We start from the raw sequence: 21,849 nt of genomic DNA on the forward strand, positions 1-21,849 counted from the left end.
GAAGCTCCTCCAACCTTAAACTCGTTTTTGGGAAGGTTAAATTTTTTGGTTCGAGGTTCTCTTTATGCTGAATGTGTCAGGAATTGGAACAGGAACAACAGTACCCGTATTTGTCTTGTCACGCTCGTCTCTGATTACCGGCGAAGTGCGATCTCATCTCAGATCCCGAGTACTCTATTTAAATATACTATAACTCTCCGGCGCCGATCATAATCCGCACTACGTATCGTCTCAAAAGCGTGTGATGTTCGTAATGTCCGGACAGTTTTCTCTTTGCGATCCTCCCAGCTACTACTACTTGACTCGGACTGTTGGCAATGCTATCCCACACTTTGACTTATGTTTTTTGTTGTTGCTTTGGCTCCTCTTGCGCTCGCCCTACTCTTCTCAGCTTGTGCTGCGTTCCTCACTAGCGTCCTCCAACCCTTGATTCTCGCTCGCACCACCGTCACCACCCAGCCGCACAAGGGAGGAAGGTAATCAAGATCTCCGTGTAGACCAAATTTGGAAGTAGGACCGATTTCGAATCCGTGGAGGGAAAAACGCACACGCACCAGAAGGTCGCCGGGTATAACAATAATGATGCTTGTTATGTGTTTGATCTGTGGCCATCTGTGGGCTCGTGTTTCCCTGGAATGGTGTACGATGGTCGTCGCTCGGTGTCGGCGTTCGTCGGGTCAGTGTTCGTCGGTGGGTTCCGCTGGCAGGTTCCTTCTCGTTTAAGCCACCGCAGAGCTTTCAATTAACATAGATTTAGCGCGTGTTTTCTCTCTTTCTCTGTATATATGTGTGTGTGTGTGTGTGTGTGTGTGTGTGTGTGTGTGTGTGTGTGTGTGTGTGTTTATATTTGTGTATGCGTGCTTTTCCCGAAACAATCTGACAAGCGTGTAGTGAAAAAAACATTTTCGCCTTCGTTCTATATTCACCAGATGAGTCCGGCCATACGCAGGGTCCGCTGGATGGATCACTGTACGCGACCATACTGAAGAGCCCAAAGTCTCCGACCGCACCGCATCTCATCTCACCGCCGGCCGAGTTTAGCAACGGCAAAGCGCCACTGCTGAACGGCACCGGTCCACCACCCGTGCCGGAACGTTCGAAGACACCGAACTCGATCTATCTCAGTCACAACGGAACGCCCCGCAGTACGCCCGTACCGTTCGCCGTGGCACCACCGCCACCGGCAAGTCCCGCGTTCGGGAACGAGAGCAAGAGTACGGCGAACAGCGTACGGGCCGTGTCCACCAGTGCGAACAGCAGCTACAGCTCGTATCAAAGTCCGGGTGCGCCTGATGCTGGTGGCAAGGTTCGGCCTTCCGCTACGCAGGTTGATGGGCGCGAGTCGGTGCGCAGTCCGCTGACGGTGTCCATGGACTCGGGCATCTCGAGCAGTGGCCCAGTTAATCGTAAGTTTCGATCGCTCGTTCGACATGCTCATGCGGCGTACTGACATACACATCGTTCTTCTGTCTTCTTTTCTCTGTATCGTTTTCGGACATTTCGGGCAATTCAGGTCGCATACAGGGATCGAGCGTTTCGCCGTCAAGTTTTCCGAGTCCGCAAGCTAGTCCGCAAGGTAGGTGCACCGTGCATACTTTCCGCCAGCCAGCTGCGTTGCTCCGTGCTCTTCTGCCTGGGGTTGGGAGATTCCAGTAGGTAGTGGGGGAGAGGGTGTAGTGACGGCCTGAAAGCTGGTCCGCACCGTAAAAGGACGCCTGAATGTGGTTATCGTAGGGTACGCTACCGCAAGCTCCACACCAAAGTCAAGCTTCCATTTTCCGGCATTGAAAAGAGAGTGTGTTCCCCACGCGAAAGACACTACGGAAGGGAACAGTATGCGCTTGGGCTACGCTGAGTGCATGAGCGGTGAAAGACTTTCAGGCACCAGCAGCGTCCAAGCGTGTGCAGGATGTATCCTTCCCGTGTGTTGTCCGTTTATGGGAGCTTGTCTAGTACCACCGCGGTGGTACTCGTCACAAGCTACACTCGTATTCTCACCGGGAGGCCACACAATCAAATGCACCTTTGGCAAACACTGCAAACCGATCGATGATCTCGCACGTCCATTTATGTAACTACCTTTCCATGATCGTGGATCCATCTCGCTCGCTGCCGCTCGGCTGCCGGGCCAATTCGATAAGAGAAATCAATCTCGCGCCAATGCTTCGTTGGGTGGAACGCATGATGGAACGGGCATCGGGAGTGAAAGAAGTCAGCACACCTTTTACAGATTAACTGTGCCGATACAGTTTCGACACAGGCGGGAACGGTTGCTGCCTTACAGTCCTGCCTTCTTGTCCTTATTTCCATTCCATGCTGCGCGCTCGGAAAAAAGATGTCACCTATTTCCGCGTGGTGATTTTCATCGATTCTTGGAAATGGTGGTCCGGTGGACCTGGGCACATTTTTGCCAAATGGAATGGAATGTGTACGGTACGGGCTCTCTTACTCGCACGCCCGGTCGCCCCCTTGTTCTCCCATACCGTTGTTTGGTGGTACCGGTTCGGATCCCAGGGCTTTCATTTTTTCCTCACCACTTTTCTTTTGCATACGTTTCGGACGTACGGGTGTACCTTGTTCGGTTGTTGGTTTGGTTTGTGTGTGTGTGTGTGTGGGTATGTGTCCGGGTGTCGATCATTGCCACCCGATAAACACCTTTGTGAAGCGCATTGTCCCTCATGAGACTGTCCTCGGTGCGGTAGAGGGTACGGCCAGATTGAGTGATATTGGTGGATGCATTCGTGAACGGTGCAAAAGGGACGCAATCTATATCTGGATGGAAGTGGAAGAAAGTGAAATCTCTATTAGAAAAGGGTTCACCGTTTGACTGCTGCCACATCGAACTACACATACCAGACTGTTGGTGATATTTAGCGTACTTTTTCTATCAGTACCTTAGTGCGATATAACATAAATCATACTTTTCTGCAACTTTACGTAGAGGGCATGGTCCCCAGTTTCATGAATTATTAAATTTTGAAGAAATAAGGTTTAGTTTTTTCTGTCGGGAGTTCTAAAATGGCGTTGACGTTATTATCATTTTGCAATTTTAAACTTAACGATGCCTAATAAATCGTAGGGTGTTGGGTCTCTTTTATCTGGACCATTTTTTTACTGAGTACTTCAGTTTTGACTTAACGACCAGCCGATTAGATCGTACCGGCCAGATATAAGCTTACTCTAAAGACATATTTCTACCAAGGGCTTGAGCCTTGTAGTTGATCCAGGCCAACGATCTTAAGAATTCTCAGTAATAGCTGAAGTTCATCAAACGAAATTCTTCCAAAATTTAACCTCAAAAATCATTTTTCCTGAGTCTACAGAACTGATACTACACCTAGAGTACAACTGATACTAATCATAACTGCAACTAATCATCGCTTTTCATCGCCTGCCACCATAATCCTCAAGGCTGCCAGCCGCACATCCATAAAGCTTGAGCCCCGTTTAAGGATCGCTTGGACAGAATGCATAAATTAATTCATCCTGCTGCGTGCACATCGGCGGCACCACTGGAATGAAGTTTTGACGAGCGAATCAACACACACGCGCGGCTTGGGGAGTTTTCTCGCGCATAGTTTCTCACCTTTTTGCAGCACGCCACGAGATCCGGGTGTCGTTTTAGCAAGATACAATTTTCTATTTCTTCGTGCACCGTAACTCTGACTGGCTTCACATCGATTATGTGAACCACCAGGATGGGATGGTGATGTTTTCGTCCCGTTTCGTGCACGCCACTCGCAGCCACATATTTGGAATAATTTCACGATTTTTAATTACATGTACCGTGTTTCGAAAGCGCTCCACCGCCACCAACCCGGGTTTTCGCTAGCTTTGCGGTGTAAATGGGTATTGCCATCGAAATGGTGTGTTCACAGCTCTACTTGATTTTTCCATTTTTTTTTCACCCATTTTTGGGGCGTCTCGACTGCGACCTGTCCCGTAGATTGCACCCTTTCGCAGGCGCGTTTACGGTTGACACTGCGCTTTTCGTATCGTTTAGATTCACATTTTGGTGATCACATCCCGTGCTCCGTGGTGGTTGTGCGAAAAGTGGCTGCTCATACAGTGCGCCCTTTTAGGTGACGCAGGACCTGATTCCGATACCGTACTCCGGTTTCGTAAGCCTTTGGAGTCACCCTGCTTTCGGCGGCTCTGTGCAATGGAGATATTTGAAATTGCGAGTGAGGCAGAGCAAATGGTGTCTCATTTTCCATCGGCTGCCCACACGTTACGTGCCGGATTATTGTCACTACAAAAAATAACTAGTGGCTCCCGCGCATTGCTAGGTGCTCCCCCATGTAACCGACCGTCCAATTAACCTGTCAACTTCAATTTGAATTTCTGACGGCAAAAACTATATATCGGTGTGCAGAGTTTATAGTTGGGATATGGGTATGGGGGTGGAGGAATTGTATCGAAATTGCTGAAGTGTGTTAGTTGTTTTTGCAGCATTCTTGTATCTGCAAAGAAAGATATTACGTTATGAAAAAAAAAAAAAATCCGGCAGGCGATAGGTTGCGTGATAAAAAGCGAAAAAAGGCATATTTCGTTCACACAAAACTCTACTACGAGAATGTCTTTGAAGTCTAATTCCGAATCATTTGAGTCAACAGATTCCTAAGAACTTCTCATTTGAAGTCTTTGACTGACATTTCTCCCACTTACGCTGTTTATTTTTATTGCGTCAATTTTCCAGATGATCGTCATCGGGAGCTGGACGACCTGCTGTCCGATATGATGCTTACTGTGCAGGGCATTCCGGACGTTGGCCAAAAAGCAGACCAAACAGACCATCACCAACCCCAGCAGCAGCAGCAGCATCATCATCATCACCATCATCATCACCAGAATCCCAACGATCACTTCGTCAATACCAACACCGACACGATCAAGCGCTCGCATTCGGCCCAGCTGCCGCCGGTAACAGCAGCGCGCGAGGACAACCGCTCACGTACGCCCTTAACGGTGAGTGACTACTCACCATCTGCAGCAGCAGCATCAGCCGCCGCGAAAGAGCGCGAGCTCCTGATGTACGAAACGTCCAGCACGACGACAACACTCACGCCACCCCCAAGCGAGAGCGGTCGCGAAACGCCACTGCTGAGTGCGTACGCATCGGGCGGCACGATTCGCGAACGCGACCTGCAAAATATAAATAACAATAATCTGACGCCAGCGGAGCGCGAGCTCATCATGAGCGTGCAGCGCCATCAGCATCAGTCGCTTGCGTATCCTCGACCGGCACGGTCGACCACGGGAGCATCGGAACGGTTTACCTCGGACGACGACGACGATCTGCTCGGTGGCGGAAGCGGCGGCCAGATACCGTACCACGCGCGGGAAGACTCGCGCCCGTTCACGTACGGCAACATACCGGCCAGCGGTGCACCGCAGCATCCGCCGGCCGCCACCATGATCAAGATGCAGTCGGGCCTGTCGAGCCCGTCGATGGTGCGGAAGGCGCTCGGGACGCCAACGGCCGGCCGGAAAACGGCCACCCTGCCGCGCAACGAGTTCGAGGAAATGTTGCGCGAACGGCGCGAAAAAGTGCTCAGTGAAAAGTACACGATCGGCGATCAGTCGCCGGGTGGGGGCACGGGCGGTATCATGGTCAGCGACACCATCAACAACAACAGTAACGGTGGTGATGGCCGGTGGACGTATCAGCAGCATCACACGGTGAAAACGGTCACCACGCAGGGTGCGGCCCCAGCGGCCAACGGATATCCGGCCCACGAACCGCTCAAGCGGTCCAACACCATGGACGGTAGCTTCGGGCGTCAGTTCTCCAACGAAGGGTAAGTATCCAACATCCGCCACTAAAAGTGACATCCCTTTTTTCATCCTTGAATCGGTGATCAAGACTCACGAACGGTTGAAGCATTTGTGAACTTAGAACATTGAACCCCGGGAAACGAAGAAAAACTTGTGTGATCCTATAATTAAATTCGAGTGAAATTAAAAAGCGACCTTCATGGGGTCCACACGTACGCCTTCCTCTGATCGGGGTGTGTGTGTGTGTGTGTGTGTGTCTCAAGGGTGGAAGAATATTCAACGTGCAGTGGGCCAATGTGAACCGAATAGCAGAAGGAACCGTTTTCATTGCATTCACGATTGGCGTTTGTAAACAGTGGATAAATCTGTGGGGGATACGTGTGTTTGTGTGTGTGTGTTGTATGTGTGCTGGGGAGTGGAGAGTTCATTAATTTATGCGTGCGCCATACAATGTCAACAAAAAGACGATCAAGCAGTGTGACCACCTCTTCATCTTCAACAGTGAGATGTGAAGTAAAAAGCAGAAGCTTCAGTAAACCGAGCAAACGGTTCGAGAGACCCTCACGGAAGGACACACTCGCACCAGGGTGGAACAGCAAGATTCGCACCTTCACGTGTGGCATGAGTAATGGCTAGGTACACTTTTCGGGGAACGACACAGGTGTGCGCCACAAGCAATTCGATCGGCCCAGCGAAGCGGAAATACCGCGGCGAATCGTTGCTGCCTGCGCGGTGTGTTTTTGCGTCCTTGGCCATGTGAACTCTCCCTGCTGAGAGGACACACCGTCATCACGACGTGTTCCAAAAATACGTACCATTCCATCCAGACGAGTACAGAGCACCACATAACGCCCATGACCTGGGAGGATGTTGGAAGTCTGCGTCGCTTAGTTACGACATGGCGTCCAACGTCCGTTTTGGTCGAGCCCTAGGATAATTGATAGAAATTTCACTTTCAACTCAACCCTAGTGTTCACATCTGGAATGTTGCCTGCTTGGTCTCAAGGGCTCCAAATGCTGTCCGCTTCTATGTTTGCCAAACGTTTTGATTGAATCGTCCTAACGGCACACGCGAATTGCGTCAAGCGCGAGATAAGCACCAAGCAACTTGCGAGGGAAGTGCTGCAGTGAGGTAAACTATTTACGATCCCATCTCTAGTTGCCGCACCCTGTGATCCCTTTTAACAGACCCCCATCATCGTCTTCCAATGAGTACGGCAGCCAGACCATGAGTTTTGGGGATCGGGAGAGGGTTTGGGAAAAAGCCGAATTTATAAATAGAGGAACCCTGAGTGCGCTAGTTTTCAAATTTTCTGCTTTCGTTAAATTCAAGGTTAGGCAAACGTTTTACCACACTTTTTCTTCTCTTACCTCCCGACCGGAAGCTCCCCTAGAGGGTAGCGATAGAGCTGATGGAGGTTTGGACGATGATGATGACGATGATGAAGAATAAACATTTGCTTGGTTGGGCGGCGCGACTTTGGTACCTTTTGTGCGGATCAAGTATGGCCGCACATAGCGTCTTTATGTGTATGTGCGTGGGCGGGACGTTTAAGGGCAAGCAGAAGAAGTAGCGCAGAGTGTGACATGCGCATGAAAACCGCAACCGTGGGCTGCGAGCCGACGTTTTTTGGCCACATATCAAAACACGTGTGTGGTGGGGGAGCGAACGTACCTAAAAAGGTGTGTTTTTGTGCGCGGATGATTTTATTGAGTGATTGATTTTGAAGATCACCTTGTTTGTTTTCTTTTTAAATTACTTGTGAGTTTTGTAAAGAATTCTTTAACTTTGGCCACTTAAAAATGTGTTTCTTTTCAAGAAACACTCAGCTCCAGAAAGCAGATAAAAGCCTCAGCCTCAAACACTACACAATGTCACCTTTTGCGCATGACATCATACTGTCCAACTGTTCGACTTTCGACTCATTCGCGCCTACTCACTCTCCAACACAATCCTGCTGGACCGGTCCCAGAAAGCCAAGAACAGCCTTCTGGCCATGGCTCGCCGCTTGCCCGTCGAAATAGCTGTCGAAATCGGCTCATTAGCGAAAGGCAGCGCAAAAGGCAGCAAGTTGAACGAACCTGACCGCTTGCGGCGGCAAACCTGTAGGCGCGATCGAACCCGCGATCAAGTGCACCCAAAGAAATATTTGCATCCCCATCAGCATCACCCAACAACGCTGTTGGGGCGTTTCTTTGTTGTTTGGTGCACGAAACACGGCTGCACTCGGAATGCATTTACGATCGAACCGTTCCGAACAAACACACCAAACGATGCCGATCGTCCGAAAAACAGGTTCTTTTTTGCTTAATTAGACAGCTCAAAGCGCACGTCGACGGCGTTGTCATCGGCGATGGGTAGTGTTCGATTTTCGACCCAAAAAGATTGACGCCTCGATCTGTCCGGAAATGGGCAGCAATGGACTTACACGTTGACGACGCTCATCGTCCCACACGCGCCACCGAACCAATGCTTAACCGTCATTTCACCTTGGCATTGGCGGTTGCGGGAATTCATTCATAAAAATTCTAAATATGTCCATCGATAATTCTTGTCCCAAGCACGGCGGATATCCCACGCAGTTCGGCACCGATATATAGATCGAGCATCATAGATTCGATAGGAATCGGTAACGATGACGTGCCTTGTTTTGTTGTGCGCACGCAAACGCACCTACCTATCAGCTGGTTTCGCGTAACCCACTGGCATACGATGGGGTTCGTCAAAAAACAGACCAAAACATCATCGCCAAATCGGTAACCAATCTCCGACGATATCATCTGCTGCTGATCATGAGAGGAGTTTTTTTCTATACTGAAGCAGACGCCATTAGAAGCAGCAGCAGAAGCTGCTAACCGCACACAGGTTATGTAGAGAACGCGCACGCTATTGTGTAGGTTGTCCCGTACTGTTAGTAGTTGACAGTGACGCCTCCACAGGGCACTTTGCACGATGTCTAAGTGGACGTGATACGACGTTCGCAAAAAAAAAGTAGTAAAAACCCTCACAAACCGGTTGATGAACTTTACACAGCAAACCGAACACCGAAAAATGACGCGAGCTTAGCATTTTTACAGCTCTTTAGGCGCCTTTCGTCATTAACCCCCTCGGGGATGAAGTTATGGGACAACTTTTCAATACTAACAGCACCTCATATAGAAGAATCCATAAATTTGGAACGTTTATTTGTGACAGGTATGTTCGGAGACAGGAAGCGGATTTAATGCACAAACAAATCCTTCCTTTGTTAGACACGCTGTGGTGCTTTTTTGTTACTTCTTTTTGCCTTTCCGGACGCTGATAAACGGTTCACGTAAGGCGGCATTTGCGTTTTTAGATCACCTTTGGTTGTTTGCATGGCTTATCAGTTGCCAGATAACACCTCGGTATGTTCGGTAATCTTGTATTGAAATTTGCTTAGACCATTTTGACTTGTTAACTCGCAAGGTGTGAGCAACGTATTATAATCTCTGGAATGTAATTTTTTGGCGGTCCCTAAGCTACAAGCTATGAGATGGCAAGGTCACGTACATGGTGCAGAGTGGCGTACCTGTTTCAGAAGGGTTTAAAAAAGGCTTTACCAATAATTACTCTTCAAACGACGACCTCTTCACCAACAAGCCCACAAGTGTGCCACATTGTACAACCTGATTTCGTCTGAGAGATAACAGGTATACTACGGCATATTTCAGTACCCTGTCAAGAGTAAGCATCCCACAAATAGCATACTTTGTATCAGCAAGTTTATCCAATGCATTCGTTGCATCACAAGCGTCAAAGTGTATGACAAACAAACCATTACTGCACTCAACGCATCCACTCCTGTCGTTACATTGTGTCCTGTGTTGTTGTTTTCTTATCGAAAATAACCCTGGCAAGATAATTTCCAGCAGCCAATTTCGCTTCCGAAGTATCAGGATTTTGTCTGCTCATGTGTAACCAATGCTCCAATGCGTACGCTAAGCGAAACGTCAAACAGACGTAAATCATCCCGCTGAACTCTGTTGGGACTTTTGCGAACTCTCTACAGGCGTTACTATCGAGCAGAAGAGCGCTGGTCCGTTTAGCCTGTTCTCGCGGATCGAGACCGAGATCGTGCCCCGGGTGGCCTAGACTAGGGCATTCCGAGCGCTCTTTCGCTCTCCGTCACAAACGAACCACCCTCCGGGGTTTGCCCAAAAATGGATTTCGGATATTAATTCGATCTCGAGCGCTCACCCATCCATCCTACCAGCCGTCGAGTTTGCGTCGGCATTAACCCCTTTCGGTTTGCCATTTTGTATTCTTTTCCTCCGCCAGCTTCCCTTGCAAATACAAAAAGGGAAAACCGCGCAGGGGCCACATGCGCCATTATTTATGGGCATCTTTTGTGCACGATGAAGGGGAGGGGGAGGTTGTAGCAGGCACACCAAAAACAAATAGAATCAAGAGATGGTTTCGGTTAGTGCGATATCGTTGCTGTGTGTAGCACCCATAATACTCACGTGAGATGCCGCGTTTAGGCGAGTGCGCGGGAACTACTGAGCCGCCGCAGCAACATTATATCACAACCGCCCTTCTCCACCGTGTTTGACGGCTTAGCGGCATACACACCGGTCGTCAATCGTTCCAACTGGTGGTTGTGGTGGATTGGCACACATGCAACGAGGGCGAACACGGGGGTGATGGACGTAACGAAATGCTTGATTCGTTCGTCTGTATGACGGTGACTGCTATCGGATCGGATCAGGCGCCATCTGTCATCAAATGTCGCTCCCGTAGCCAAACGGGTCCTGCTAGGTCCCGTTCGACTAAGCCCATCAGTAGACACAGCGGAAAACTATTCCTTGGTACCGTCGGTAGAGTAAAGCAGGGTTCCAGTAGCAGAGAAAATGGGTCCTCTTTAATGTCGTCCGGTCCAGACAACAGTTCAACGATCACACACAGTCCCGCAGGGTTGACATTGAGAATGGCCTGTTCGTCAAGTTTTTAACCTGCTGCTGCTGCTGCTGCTGTGCACGTTCGGATTAAAGAAGCGACTAATTTGCTCCTATATCGCCGTGAAACTGGTATTTACCCCAAGGTCTCCAGGAAACGAAGCTGTGGATGAAACACAATGGGACGCGAATTATTTATCGCGTACTGGTGTGTCGAAATTAGTATGTTAAATTAAAATAAATCCCTCTATAAACAAGAGCGCGCTCATACCAATCATGGATGAAAGGTTTGGATTGCGTACAGTCGACGTCGATCACAACATAATGGGATCAATTGACGATTTATCGGTGCGTTCAAGTGGCCAATTAAATGGTAAATGCTAATATACAGCGCAGGGCTACTGGATTGTGGTCAGCGCAAGTGGATGCATGTCCAGTGTGTTTGGCATTTTGTAATGGTTGATTTGACCAGCGTAAGACGTAGCGTAGTCGCTAGTGGGACACATTATTACGTCAAGTAGCAATAACGTTTAATAGCCAGATAAACTGTACGAGGCGAAGTCTCTATTGATCATCAATTGCATTTCATACCGCTCAACTTATCTCTCACTCTCTATATGGTAACTTCATCGATCGACTTCAAGTCGGCTTACATTACACCCAACGACCCATGTAATACGATCACATTTAAGGGAAACACCTCATTCTGGGTGAATAATCCCCGTGTATCATGAATGCTTTATGGTCATTTAATTATAGAATCACATCTGCCTGGCGCCAACCATCGCCGCAACATTCGGTCCGACCTTCGACTTTTTCCCCTGTACCGCACATTGCTGCACTCCTTACCGGTACCGGTCATTGAACATCCTTGAACGTCAACGAAAGCGAAAAACTTAAGCACTTGCAGCAACAAACTGGGAGCTCACTGTGCGCCCTTGATTAGATTACGGACGAGCGCACTTGCTGCTTCACAGCACCTTGTTCCGGTTCACCTCCAGACCAGCCCAAATTAGGTAAAGACCTGCTTTGCAACAATCTTCTACCTCTGCGTGGAGCGCGAGGTGGAGAAGAAGAAAAAAAAACCCCTATAAAGCGGAAATGACACCAAGTGATTCTCAGCTCGTGCTCACACACCGCGCAAGAGTCCTTGATGAGGTGGGCGATCGTAACGAACTCGAAGGACGTTGACTGATCGGGAACGTGATTCATTGGTTTCTGCAATCTTGTTGGCGAATAATGTGTTTGATTTAATATTTTTCGTATATTTTCTGATACAAAACTAGACCGTTTAAGGCAGTGGTCGGAAACTTAAGAAATTGCGAAGACATTTCTTCTTCTTAGAGAAGAATGTCAGAAGAAAACGCGTGGGACGCCTATTTAAAAAACTCATTTTGTCATTGTCATTCATCAAATTGTTTTAAAATAGATAATTGACCATCTTCACTCCGCGCCATTTTGAGTGTATTTGAACCTTCCTTCATTTAATCATGATGTGCTTCTTCTCACCCATCCAATGCTTTTGATCGCTAAGAAATCGTTGTCCCACTTATAAACGATTCAAATTTATTGCATCCATCTTTTATGCCCGTACAATGCCATCGATCGAAGATCCAATCGATCGTAGCAACAGCAAAAATCACAAGCTGCCCAATAAATCCACCCTTGCACACATACCATTGTTCCCGGTATGGTAGTACACTGGGATGGAGTGTGTGGGCAAATTGCATAGATTTGTGGTGCGTTGGACGCGATCCAGGTTCCAACCGTACATCCCACACCCGTATAACAGGAGCACAAACGTGTTGTGTTGCTGCGTGCGTACTCCACCCGCACACATAATCCATCTCGCGTGTGCTTTATTTACTGGTTGCGCAAAAGGTTATTTTAAAAACGATGCAACGGTAACTGCGCGAGGTAAAAATAATAACGTTTTAACCATGAACGTACGTACCTGGTTTGACCTCACACGCGTGTCAGTGATCCGCGCAAGGTGTAGCGTCCCTGGGGTGATTAATACTACAAGGATTGCGAAAGAAACGTGTAAAGAAGAGTGAGGCGGATCCATCAAATAATTCTTGATATCAATTTTGTGGATACTCTACAAAGAATTTAGGTCATCCATATTTTGGGGAATGAATCGTCAAAACTTCTGATCTTGTGATGTGATCACAAGTTGCCAACCACTGGCCGTAAAGAAGGATGTCTTGTCATTGACCGTTCGAACATTGGAATAAAGAGTTGGTCGAATGACGAAATGTTGTTGTCGCGTCAAACGTAATGAGACCACACGACAGACAGATAGGACACGCAAATGAACCGTCCGAATGGGGGCGCTATTCTACTATTTTTAACTCCATTTTCCCTCTTCCTTTTTCCAACCCCTCAAAATGTAAACAAACCCAGCGATGACCATCGTCATCCGCAGTTGCCTCTAAAACCGGCCAGAACGCGCAATCATCCGAAAGGATGGGTCACTGAGGGCCACCGGACATTGGTGGGCGACGATCGCGTAAAAGATATACTATTCCACGATCTGTACTTTACAGTCACCTCCACCTTTCGGAAGTGATCTCGATCGGACGGTCGGTCAGGTCGGTTGATAGACGCACCGAAGAAATCTCATCCGTTTTTACCGTTTCCGCTGACTTATCCGTACTCCTCCCCAGCGCGAGTGTATTGGATGGTGGATATAAGAGAATTCGCGTGGGTTTACTGTTTTCCGTCTTGTTTACGCCCCAGTGCCGCCACAATCGAGTGATGTAGGTGTGGGCAAAACTTATGTTACACCAACGTTTTCACCACGTTTCACCCTGAGAATGATAAATTTATTCGATCGTTCTTGAGGCGCTACGCGTTGGTCCTCGTACTTCATTGGCTGCTCCGTGGGGAGGTTCTGTGTCTTCCTAAACACTTACAGAGCATCAGATTCCGGTTGCTAGCAGATTTCTTGGAACTCCTATTCTTCCTGCTGCAGCTGATGGTTTTGCTTGTAAATAAATTGATGGCAATCAGTACGCGTCCCAACATCTGTAAACTAGTCGTCAGACGAGCGCGTCTGCCTTTTCCCAAGTGTCGCTCCACATACGCGTACCGGATGATTAATCCGATCACAATTACACATGCGCCAGTAGGACGCGGCGGACCACTCGCGTTGTGCTCGTTTTATGGTTTTGTATTCGCTAAAATTAGTGCAAATCACCCGTCCAATCCTTCAACCTCGTCTTCCCTCTCAAGAACCTCATAGGAGCGGCATGAATGAATCACGATCGCAGGCAGTTAACCTGCGTAACCTGTAGAATGTGCCCCAATGCCCTATTGCTCTCGCTTTTTTGCATTAAGAGTTCTTGCTTTTGTTTGTACTTTCCTTCTATTTTCTCTACGCCTCACAGTAGAGGCTTACACACACTGTTGGGTATGGTTGGGTGCTAGACGAAAGATCCTGTTGCTTCAACGATGTGCGCAAACATCCCGGCCCCGGATGTGGCGCGGTCACTTTTCCCACAGGGAAATAGATGACCTTCGGAGGAGCGTTCCGAACGGTTGTTGTGGATGTGAAATTCCTCTCCAAAGAGCAAAACAGAGAAAGAGGCCGATAATCACGGGATCATGCCAATCGGCAAGACAAGGAGAAGGTGAACAAGTACCCACATTCCTATCCCCATACCGAGGTTCACTCCACAAGACTCGACGGATCGAATCATAACGGATGCCATGTTGTCCTTTTTATTCCTAAAGGCAATAAGACCTCTCTTGTGGTCCGGATTGTCCATCATCGTCCGATATCGTACTGCTGCTTGCTGCCCAGTTTGGAGCAGAGCATCTCGTGCATCGACTCCGATCCGGTTGACATCAATTGCCGTTTACGGTGGCCTGCCGTCGGAGGGAGTTTGTTCCGTTTTTACCTTACATTACTCTCTTTTTATTTTATGTTGTGCAAGGCGCGGTATCGGTACGTTCCACATTTGCACGGACCGAGATTTTCCGAACGCACGGAATGTGTACGTGTAAGTGCTGCACAACTTTCTTATTGCCAAAAGATGAAAACCGGCCGACCGGGGGCTGATTTGGAGCTGATTTTCGAAACATAAAAATGTGCCTGAGCCGCGTACTGTGAATGTGAAATCAATGCTACGTCCCATTTGGGGATGTTGAGCAAATTTTTCGCTCATCAGACACATTCCAATAGACTGTCAATGAGAACAACAAACGAAAACCTACAAATTTATTATTTCTCCAGAAGGTATGCATTCCGCAAAGCAAAATGATCTGTCAAATAAGTTCCCTACAATAATTTTGTCTTAATATGGATGTTATTGTTACTTGTCCTCAAAAATTCCACAACGAATTTAAGGTTTTTCATGTTGAAGGGTGGTTTTTCATTTTTGGAATGTGTGTAAATCAAAGCAGGGTATCTGAAAAAAAAAAAAACTAATCTGGATGAGTGCCAAAAAAAGAATTCTCTCCGCATAATACTGCTTGTGTGCAATGGGTTCCAATTTCATGTACGTTTGCAAGACATTTTTTGGAATACATCCAACTGTGGAGAGAGTTTTCTCATTCGATGTCTGAAATGGATTTGAGGCTTTGAGCTGCTGACATAATGTGATTTTAATAGGGATTGCTGGTGCTAATTCTAATCCGAAACTATCCATTCATATCCTTCCTTCGCAGCATATCCGGTCAGTCATGGCTGCAACTTCAGCAGCAAAAGCTACGAGCCCGCCGGGAGCAGCAGCGGCGAGAACATTCGAATAGTTTTAGGTAAGGTTGAGTGCGAGAGCCTTTTTCCTGCTCGACTAAATCCGCCATTTTTTCGACACATAGTTACAACTACGGCAGTCCGGCATTCCCGACCGGCGAAAACGTCTACAGCACAACGCATCGGCGCAGCCAAACACTGTCGCCGGTACGAAACGATCGGAACTATCACACCCTGACGACCACCAGGACCCATTCGACGGAGCGTCCGTTTGTGGCGGTACAGCGAGCACACGAAAATGCGAAGCTCCAGACAATTGGGGTGAGTACTATCGGGAGGGGGGGAAAGTAGTTTAAAAATGGGTTGCCAAAAATTTGGGATTTGAAATTCGAAATTTTAGTAACACTTGTGTCGAGTGGTGTGTGCGTATGTGCACCGATTTTTTTTATAGACTAAGATGGCTTGCCCTTTTGGAGCGAATGATTTTGTACTTTTTTGGTTTGCTTTGACTGATCTTACGCAACTTAGCAGTTAGTCTTATGAGTTATGATTTTCAATTCAACCATAATATCTTATCCATCACACACATGTATGACTCGTTCGTAACCCACGAAAACTACAATCTGCACCCCACCTACCATGGTATGCTCAGAATGCACCAATGTCCATTTTGAATGCCTCACCGCACGGTCACATTGCACAAGCACAAACAGCATCCTCACCATCGCCGTCGTCTACGCACACGACGGTATCGTCCCCGTCACCGGCACCACCGTCGACAGGCAACTCGGTATCGATCACGCACCATCATCATCATCATCATCATCAGACGGTCAATGGAAGTAGTAGTGCGGCCAGTAGCCCAGTCAATGATCAGCAACATGCGGCGACACCACCGCAACAGCATCGGCACACCAACGGCAATGGCGCTCACTATCAGTCGCAGCAGCAGCAGCTCAACAGCAGCCTGAACGGTAGCAGTGGACTGCTGTCCCTAGCCGAGCAGGATCATTCAACTCCGAAACACGGACAGGTTCGATTGGTAGGTTTTGTGTAGAATTTTGTGAACCCAGCAGTGCCCGTGGCATCCGTCCAACCTTACTACGTAACTCCACAAACCTCTGCTAACACCAACGTACCTGTTCTTCGGTTGTGGTTCGCTCTTTCTCGACGATTTTCTACTTCCATCGTTGCTGTAGCTGTGCCAATGAGAAACTTCTCTCCAACATCTACCAACCTTTTTTTCTTTATCTTTATTCGTCTTACTTGTATGACTCTATCTTCATTTAACTTCTTTTCCAATTCCCCTAACGACTGTTATTACATTTTTCTCATTTATATAATGTTTTTGTTTGTGTGAGTCTACTAACTAAAGCTGTATGTTGTGCTTAGGTTTGATACTAACAAAAAATTGTGTGCTTTAATTTTGTGTGTCCCCGTTTTATTTTTCCTTTTCTATTCATACCACCTCTTTACCCTCAAAATCGCTACTTCATCATTGACTTTTTATTCCATTACGCCATTTTGTTTTTTTTTTTGTTTTTCTTTCTCTTTCTCTGTGTCTCCCATGCGCCTCTTTTAGGAGTCCGAACAGATAATATTCAGTAACATAAACAGTCTGAATAATCTCGATAACTGCGAAAAGCTCAATAACCTGCTAAACGAAATAACCAACAGTGCGGCGGCTGTGGCGTCCGTTGCGTCGTCGGAACCGCCGACCCAAACCGTGGAAAGCCAAGCATGCATTAGCCCTAACACTACTACTTCCAGTGTAACTACCAACAGCTCGTCTTCATCCTCCATGTCCGCTAATAGTGCTCCAAGTCTCACTAATCACAACAACACCCATCATGTAATCGACTCGTACCATCATCACCACCATCATAAACTTCATCAAACGTCGGACTACTGTCACCGAAATGGGCACAAAGCACCGCGAGAACAGGAACCGATGGAACTGTCCTCGCCGGACGGTAGTGTAGATGAGAAACCGGTCACTCAACCACCGGCAGCCGGCATTGAGCGAAGGAATGGTCATGCGAACGACGCCTCCACCGCGAATGTGATGGGGCATGGGCAGCTTGCGCTGGACAAGCTGCTCGCCTCACTAGCACTGGAGAGTGACGTTACGGAGGAGCATTTGGCCAAGATCGATGGTCACAGTAACACCAACACCACCAACGGGTGCTATCCGGAACAGCGGCCCACGGTTCACTTTCATCCTTCGCGCGAACTTTCAGACGTGTTGGCAAATCTGGCCGAGTACGATCTGAGCGAAACGCAGCGCAATGGCAACCTGTACCACTATCAGCAACATCAGAACGCCTCCTCGTCCGCTGATACCGCGAACGGCAATTATCGTCTGTATCCGACCCACGGGCTAGAGTTGGTGAACGGTGGTTACACGCTAAGCAATGGTCACCACCAACAGCCCGGCCAAGTACAGCGCAGTACCAGTCGAAGTAGCAACGAGACAGGAGTTGCTCAGCAGTCGTCGCAGCAACAGTCACAGAACGGCTCTCCAAACATACAGCAACAGCAGCAACATCACCATCATCATCCCCATCATCCGTTACTAATGAATAACCATGTGCGACGCATTGCTTCCGAAACCGACAGTACCATCTCATCCATTTCGCCTAGCTTATCCGAACGCAGCAATGCGATCTCTTGGTGCGATCAGGTAACGTTCAACAAAACGCTCTACGATTATATCACTCTTCCTGTTAGCCTGTTGGCGAGCGTTACGCGGCTGTTTGATTGCGAATCTCCGTACATCTCCATCTTGGGCCTGTGTAGCATGCTTTCCATGTTTTACGCTCTTTTAGTAAAAACATCGTTTTTTTTGTTTGGATTTCTCTTGCCAACTGTTATCACACCATACCAAAAGCTCACTAATGTCAATGTTTAACAGTGCACCCCATTAAACTTAAGAACGCGAGCGACATGAAGAAGCACATCAATTTGGGAATCAGATCCAAAAATCGGAGAAGAAATTCGTAGGCCATTGTGTAATGTGATTTTCTCTCTGTCTGGTTGTAGGCACGCGAAGAATCTTTCTCATCGTACCGCTCGGAAACGGAACCGGACAACTCACCGATGGGTGGATCACCGCGCCCTGAAACGCCGGCCTTCCCTGTAACGCCACGCACACCGTACGGGCTGAGCAATGGTACCTCCAGTCCCGCTCTACCGCCCAAGAGTCCGACATCACAACGGTAAGTACAAGGTGGACGAGTGGGATATAGTGTGTCCCCGGCCAGCGGTATCAGTCAGTCAGACACAGAGAAAAAACCACACCAGACGACGACACCTCACCACACAACTACTTCTCTCTCTTTTTTCCTCTCTGCGGTTTGGTGGGTGTGCGGGTCTTTGGGCTTTTTCCAGACGATATAACTCCGCTTGGTCGCTACGAAGCCAGAAATCCAGTGTTTCGACCTACGACGTGAGGTTAGGCCTTTAACTTATCCATTGCTGCTGCACATTAGTAGTAGAGCGGGGCGCAATTCGTGCCCACGCCCTTGCGTTCGTTAGTTGTGTTGTGCACTCTCGGAACTCTTGGGTGTTCCGGTTTCGAGAATTCTATGTTCTTCTGAGACAGACTCACACTCTCGCTAACATTCTAGCCATCGGATGGGCGTTGCACGACGAATCCCCCATCAACTGATCAGTGGGAGGACCCATTCTGCATATTGGATCGTTGCCAATATCACTCGACTAACACACTTGCTCATGCGCTAAACAAAACAAACATCCAATAACACACGATCAACACAAGCATGTGGAGGGGGTGTAGACGTACAGAGTTGGCCTTCGAATATTAACCGATTCCTTTCCGATTCGAACCGTTACCTTGCCTCGGGGAATTCCTTGGGAGATTGCAGAAAAAATGTGCTATACAAACATCTCGAAAAGCTTGCGCTTGCCAAAGCATCCCTCTTTCAGTGCGTTGCACCGGTCCTTGAGAAACGGGCCAAGGGATGTACGTTTTACTATGAGTGAGTAGTAGCAGTAGTAGGAGTCTTGTGCGCCAGTACCTAACCCTTAACAAGGATTTATCGTTTCCACAAAGCAATGCAACTAAAAACAAGTTAACTCTCCCAATGTCATGTGTGTGTGTGTTTGTATGTATGGTCTTGTTCAATGTTGTTTCGTACATGTGGGAATCCTCTTCTGTCTCGGTATGGAAATACAGTCCAATAGTAAACGAATTCACTCCAATTCCAGCAAGGACCTGTTCAGTGCTGGCAACCAGCGAACGCAAGAGATCGTCAACCAGAACGAAACCCTCTCCTGCTACACATCGCGCCGCAATTCAACCACCTCGAACGCGAACAGCGAACCGCAGGAGGTGGCCCCGCAGTTTGTCAAGTTTGCCCGCGACTCATCCAAATACTGGTACAAGCCAAATATTAGCCGCGAGGAAGCGATCGCCCTACTGCGCAATGCCGCACCCGGCACGTTTATTGTGCGCGATTCGACCACGTTCGCGAACGCGTACGGTTTGGTGGTGAAGGTAAATCATCCACCACCCGGCGTCCAGTACACCGGACCGAACAGTGAGGAGCTGGTGCGACACTTCCTGGTGGAGCCAACGATCCGCGGCGTCCGGTTGAAGGGCTGTGCCAATGAGCCCGTGTTCACCTCACTGTCTGCGCTGGTGTATCAGCATTCGATAACGCCCCTAGCCCTGCCGTGTCGGTTGATCATCCCCGATATGGTAAGTGATTGTGGCGGTGAAAATACGAACACCGGTAGTTAAAAATTAGAGCAAAAAATAATTCATTTTCATAACACGCCTAAAAGTATGCAATTTAGTGTATTGCTTTCGTTAGCAGCTCTTGCGCCTTCTGTGGGAGCAGGCAAAAATGGTTTCTAACCGTTGTTTTTCGCTCGTTTTTACAGGACCTTCAACAAATGGAGCATCAGACACCGGCGCAGCAGCAATTGCTTCAGCAAGGTGCAGCCTGCAATGTGCTATATTTGTTCACCTGCGACACAGAGTCACTCACAGGTTGGTACATTCCTCTATAGCTTGCTTACGTATATCATCGTGTACTAAGAAAAAGCTCTTTTTTCCCTCAAAAACAGGACCACAAGCAATAAGGAAGGCAGTCAGCTCGTTGCTTGCGCTACGACCGCTTCCGAAACCAACGCAAGTGCACTTCAAGGCCTCTCTGCAGGGAATTACACTGACCGACAACACGCGACAGTTGTTCTTTAGGTACAGTTATCGAGTAATGCCTTGCAAAAATAGTGATCCACTAACACTCATGTCCTTTCTTTCTTCCATACAGACGGCACTATCCATCGAACAATGTGTCATTCTGTGCGCTCGATCCAGACGACCGTCGATGGAGCATTCAGTCGACCACCGGGGATATTCCCGCTTCAAAGTAAGCAATCCTTTTAGCGTTCTTCTCAAGATCACTTTTATAAAATCACTTCTTTCTCTTCCTTTTAGGCGCATGTTCGCGTTCGTTGCGAAGCGATCGCCCTCGTCGGCAGACAACCAGTGTCACGTGTTCTGCGAGCTGGAACCAACGCAACCGGCGGCGGCCATCATACAGTTCGCCAACAAGGTGCTCACCGGTACCAGCCAACAGCCAGCAGTTACCAGAGCAATCTAATAGGCCGCATACACACATCGCTATCGCTGTCTAAGCATGAACGGAAGCGTTTATAAGAAAAGGAAAAAAAAGCAATAACAAGTGCGTCACGAAGAAGTAAATTTTACTAATAAAAGAAAGCGAAAATATATACACACACGCACACATACGCCGCATTATTAAAACCCCAGATCAGGACGCGTTTTAACATGCACAGAGTAAAATGCGCACAGGTGCAATAATTATAAAGAAAGGATACTAAAATACTTAATTCGTTGTTTTAAAACGCAAGAAAATGGACCGGGATGGTAAAATTATTTTTGCTCTCGGTTTCTGTCTGCGCGCGCCACACACGTTAACACTAGCAAAACAACCGCCAACTACCATAATTTTATTGTGTAATTGTGTAATTATTACTTATTATAATTTAGCCATACAGCGTAGTGACGGCCTGGGGATGAAGATAACACAGTCCCCGTTGGTGTGTAATAACCCTAGTTTCGTCGTGCATGTTTTACAAGTATGTGTTTGAAAACAAAGAAATCCTGGAAGCAAAAACAGTCACATCAGCTTACCCGTCTAACGTCTATCACGCACAATCAGCTCGTTGTATACACTATTTCTTCTAGAACGGGTCTCGGCGACTAGAACGCGATCGAGGGCTTTTGATTTTGTCCGTAGCTCGTGGAAAACACTAACCTTCCACCACAGAAAGGGGGCGCCTTCGAGTAAAAAGCCCACGGCAGGAACTAAAACATTGTTTGATAGTTGTGTGAAATATAGAAACGTGAGAGAAAAAGGAAAACAACCCCGGGCAAAAGCATTTTTAATGTTCGCAGG

At 47.9% G+C, this 21,849-nt stretch overlaps 1 protein-coding gene across 3 annotated transcripts in view; it reads left to right on the top strand.

Moving 5' to 3' along the window:
* Nucleotides 1-21,032, top strand: part of LOC126556583 (uncharacterized) — a 78,728-nt gene extending 57,696 nt beyond the window's left edge. For all 3 annotated transcript variants that reach the window (XM_050211910.1, XM_050211912.1, XM_050211911.1), the window contains 14 exons: nucleotides 930-1,406; nucleotides 1,514-1,576; nucleotides 4,700-5,801; nucleotides 15,370-15,459; nucleotides 15,523-15,718; nucleotides 16,050-16,439; nucleotides 16,980-18,080; nucleotides 18,440-18,615; nucleotides 18,788-18,850; nucleotides 19,628-20,120; nucleotides 20,306-20,414; nucleotides 20,492-20,624; nucleotides 20,698-20,796; nucleotides 20,865-21,032. In XM_050211910.1, coding sequence (XP_050067867.1) covers nucleotides 930-1,406; nucleotides 1,514-1,576; nucleotides 4,700-5,801; nucleotides 15,370-15,459; nucleotides 15,523-15,718; nucleotides 16,050-16,439; nucleotides 16,980-18,080; nucleotides 18,440-18,615; nucleotides 18,788-18,850; nucleotides 19,628-20,120; nucleotides 20,306-20,414; nucleotides 20,492-20,624; nucleotides 20,698-20,796; nucleotides 20,865-21,030 — 4,658 coding nt within the window. In that variant the 3' untranslated portion in view covers nucleotides 21,031-21,032. The remainder of the gene's footprint in view (nucleotides 1-929; nucleotides 1,407-1,513; nucleotides 1,577-4,699; nucleotides 5,802-15,369; nucleotides 15,460-15,522; nucleotides 15,719-16,049; nucleotides 16,440-16,979; nucleotides 18,081-18,439; nucleotides 18,616-18,787; nucleotides 18,851-19,627; nucleotides 20,121-20,305; nucleotides 20,415-20,491; nucleotides 20,625-20,697; nucleotides 20,797-20,864) is intronic.
* Nucleotides 21,033-21,849: the final 817 nt, after the last annotated feature.

Source organism: Anopheles maculipalpis, chromosome 2RL (assembly GCF_943734695.1).
Source record: "Anopheles maculipalpis chromosome 2RL, idAnoMacuDA_375_x, whole genome shotgun sequence".
Classification (NCBI taxonomy): Eukaryota; Metazoa; Arthropoda; class Insecta; order Diptera; family Culicidae; genus Anopheles; species Anopheles maculipalpis.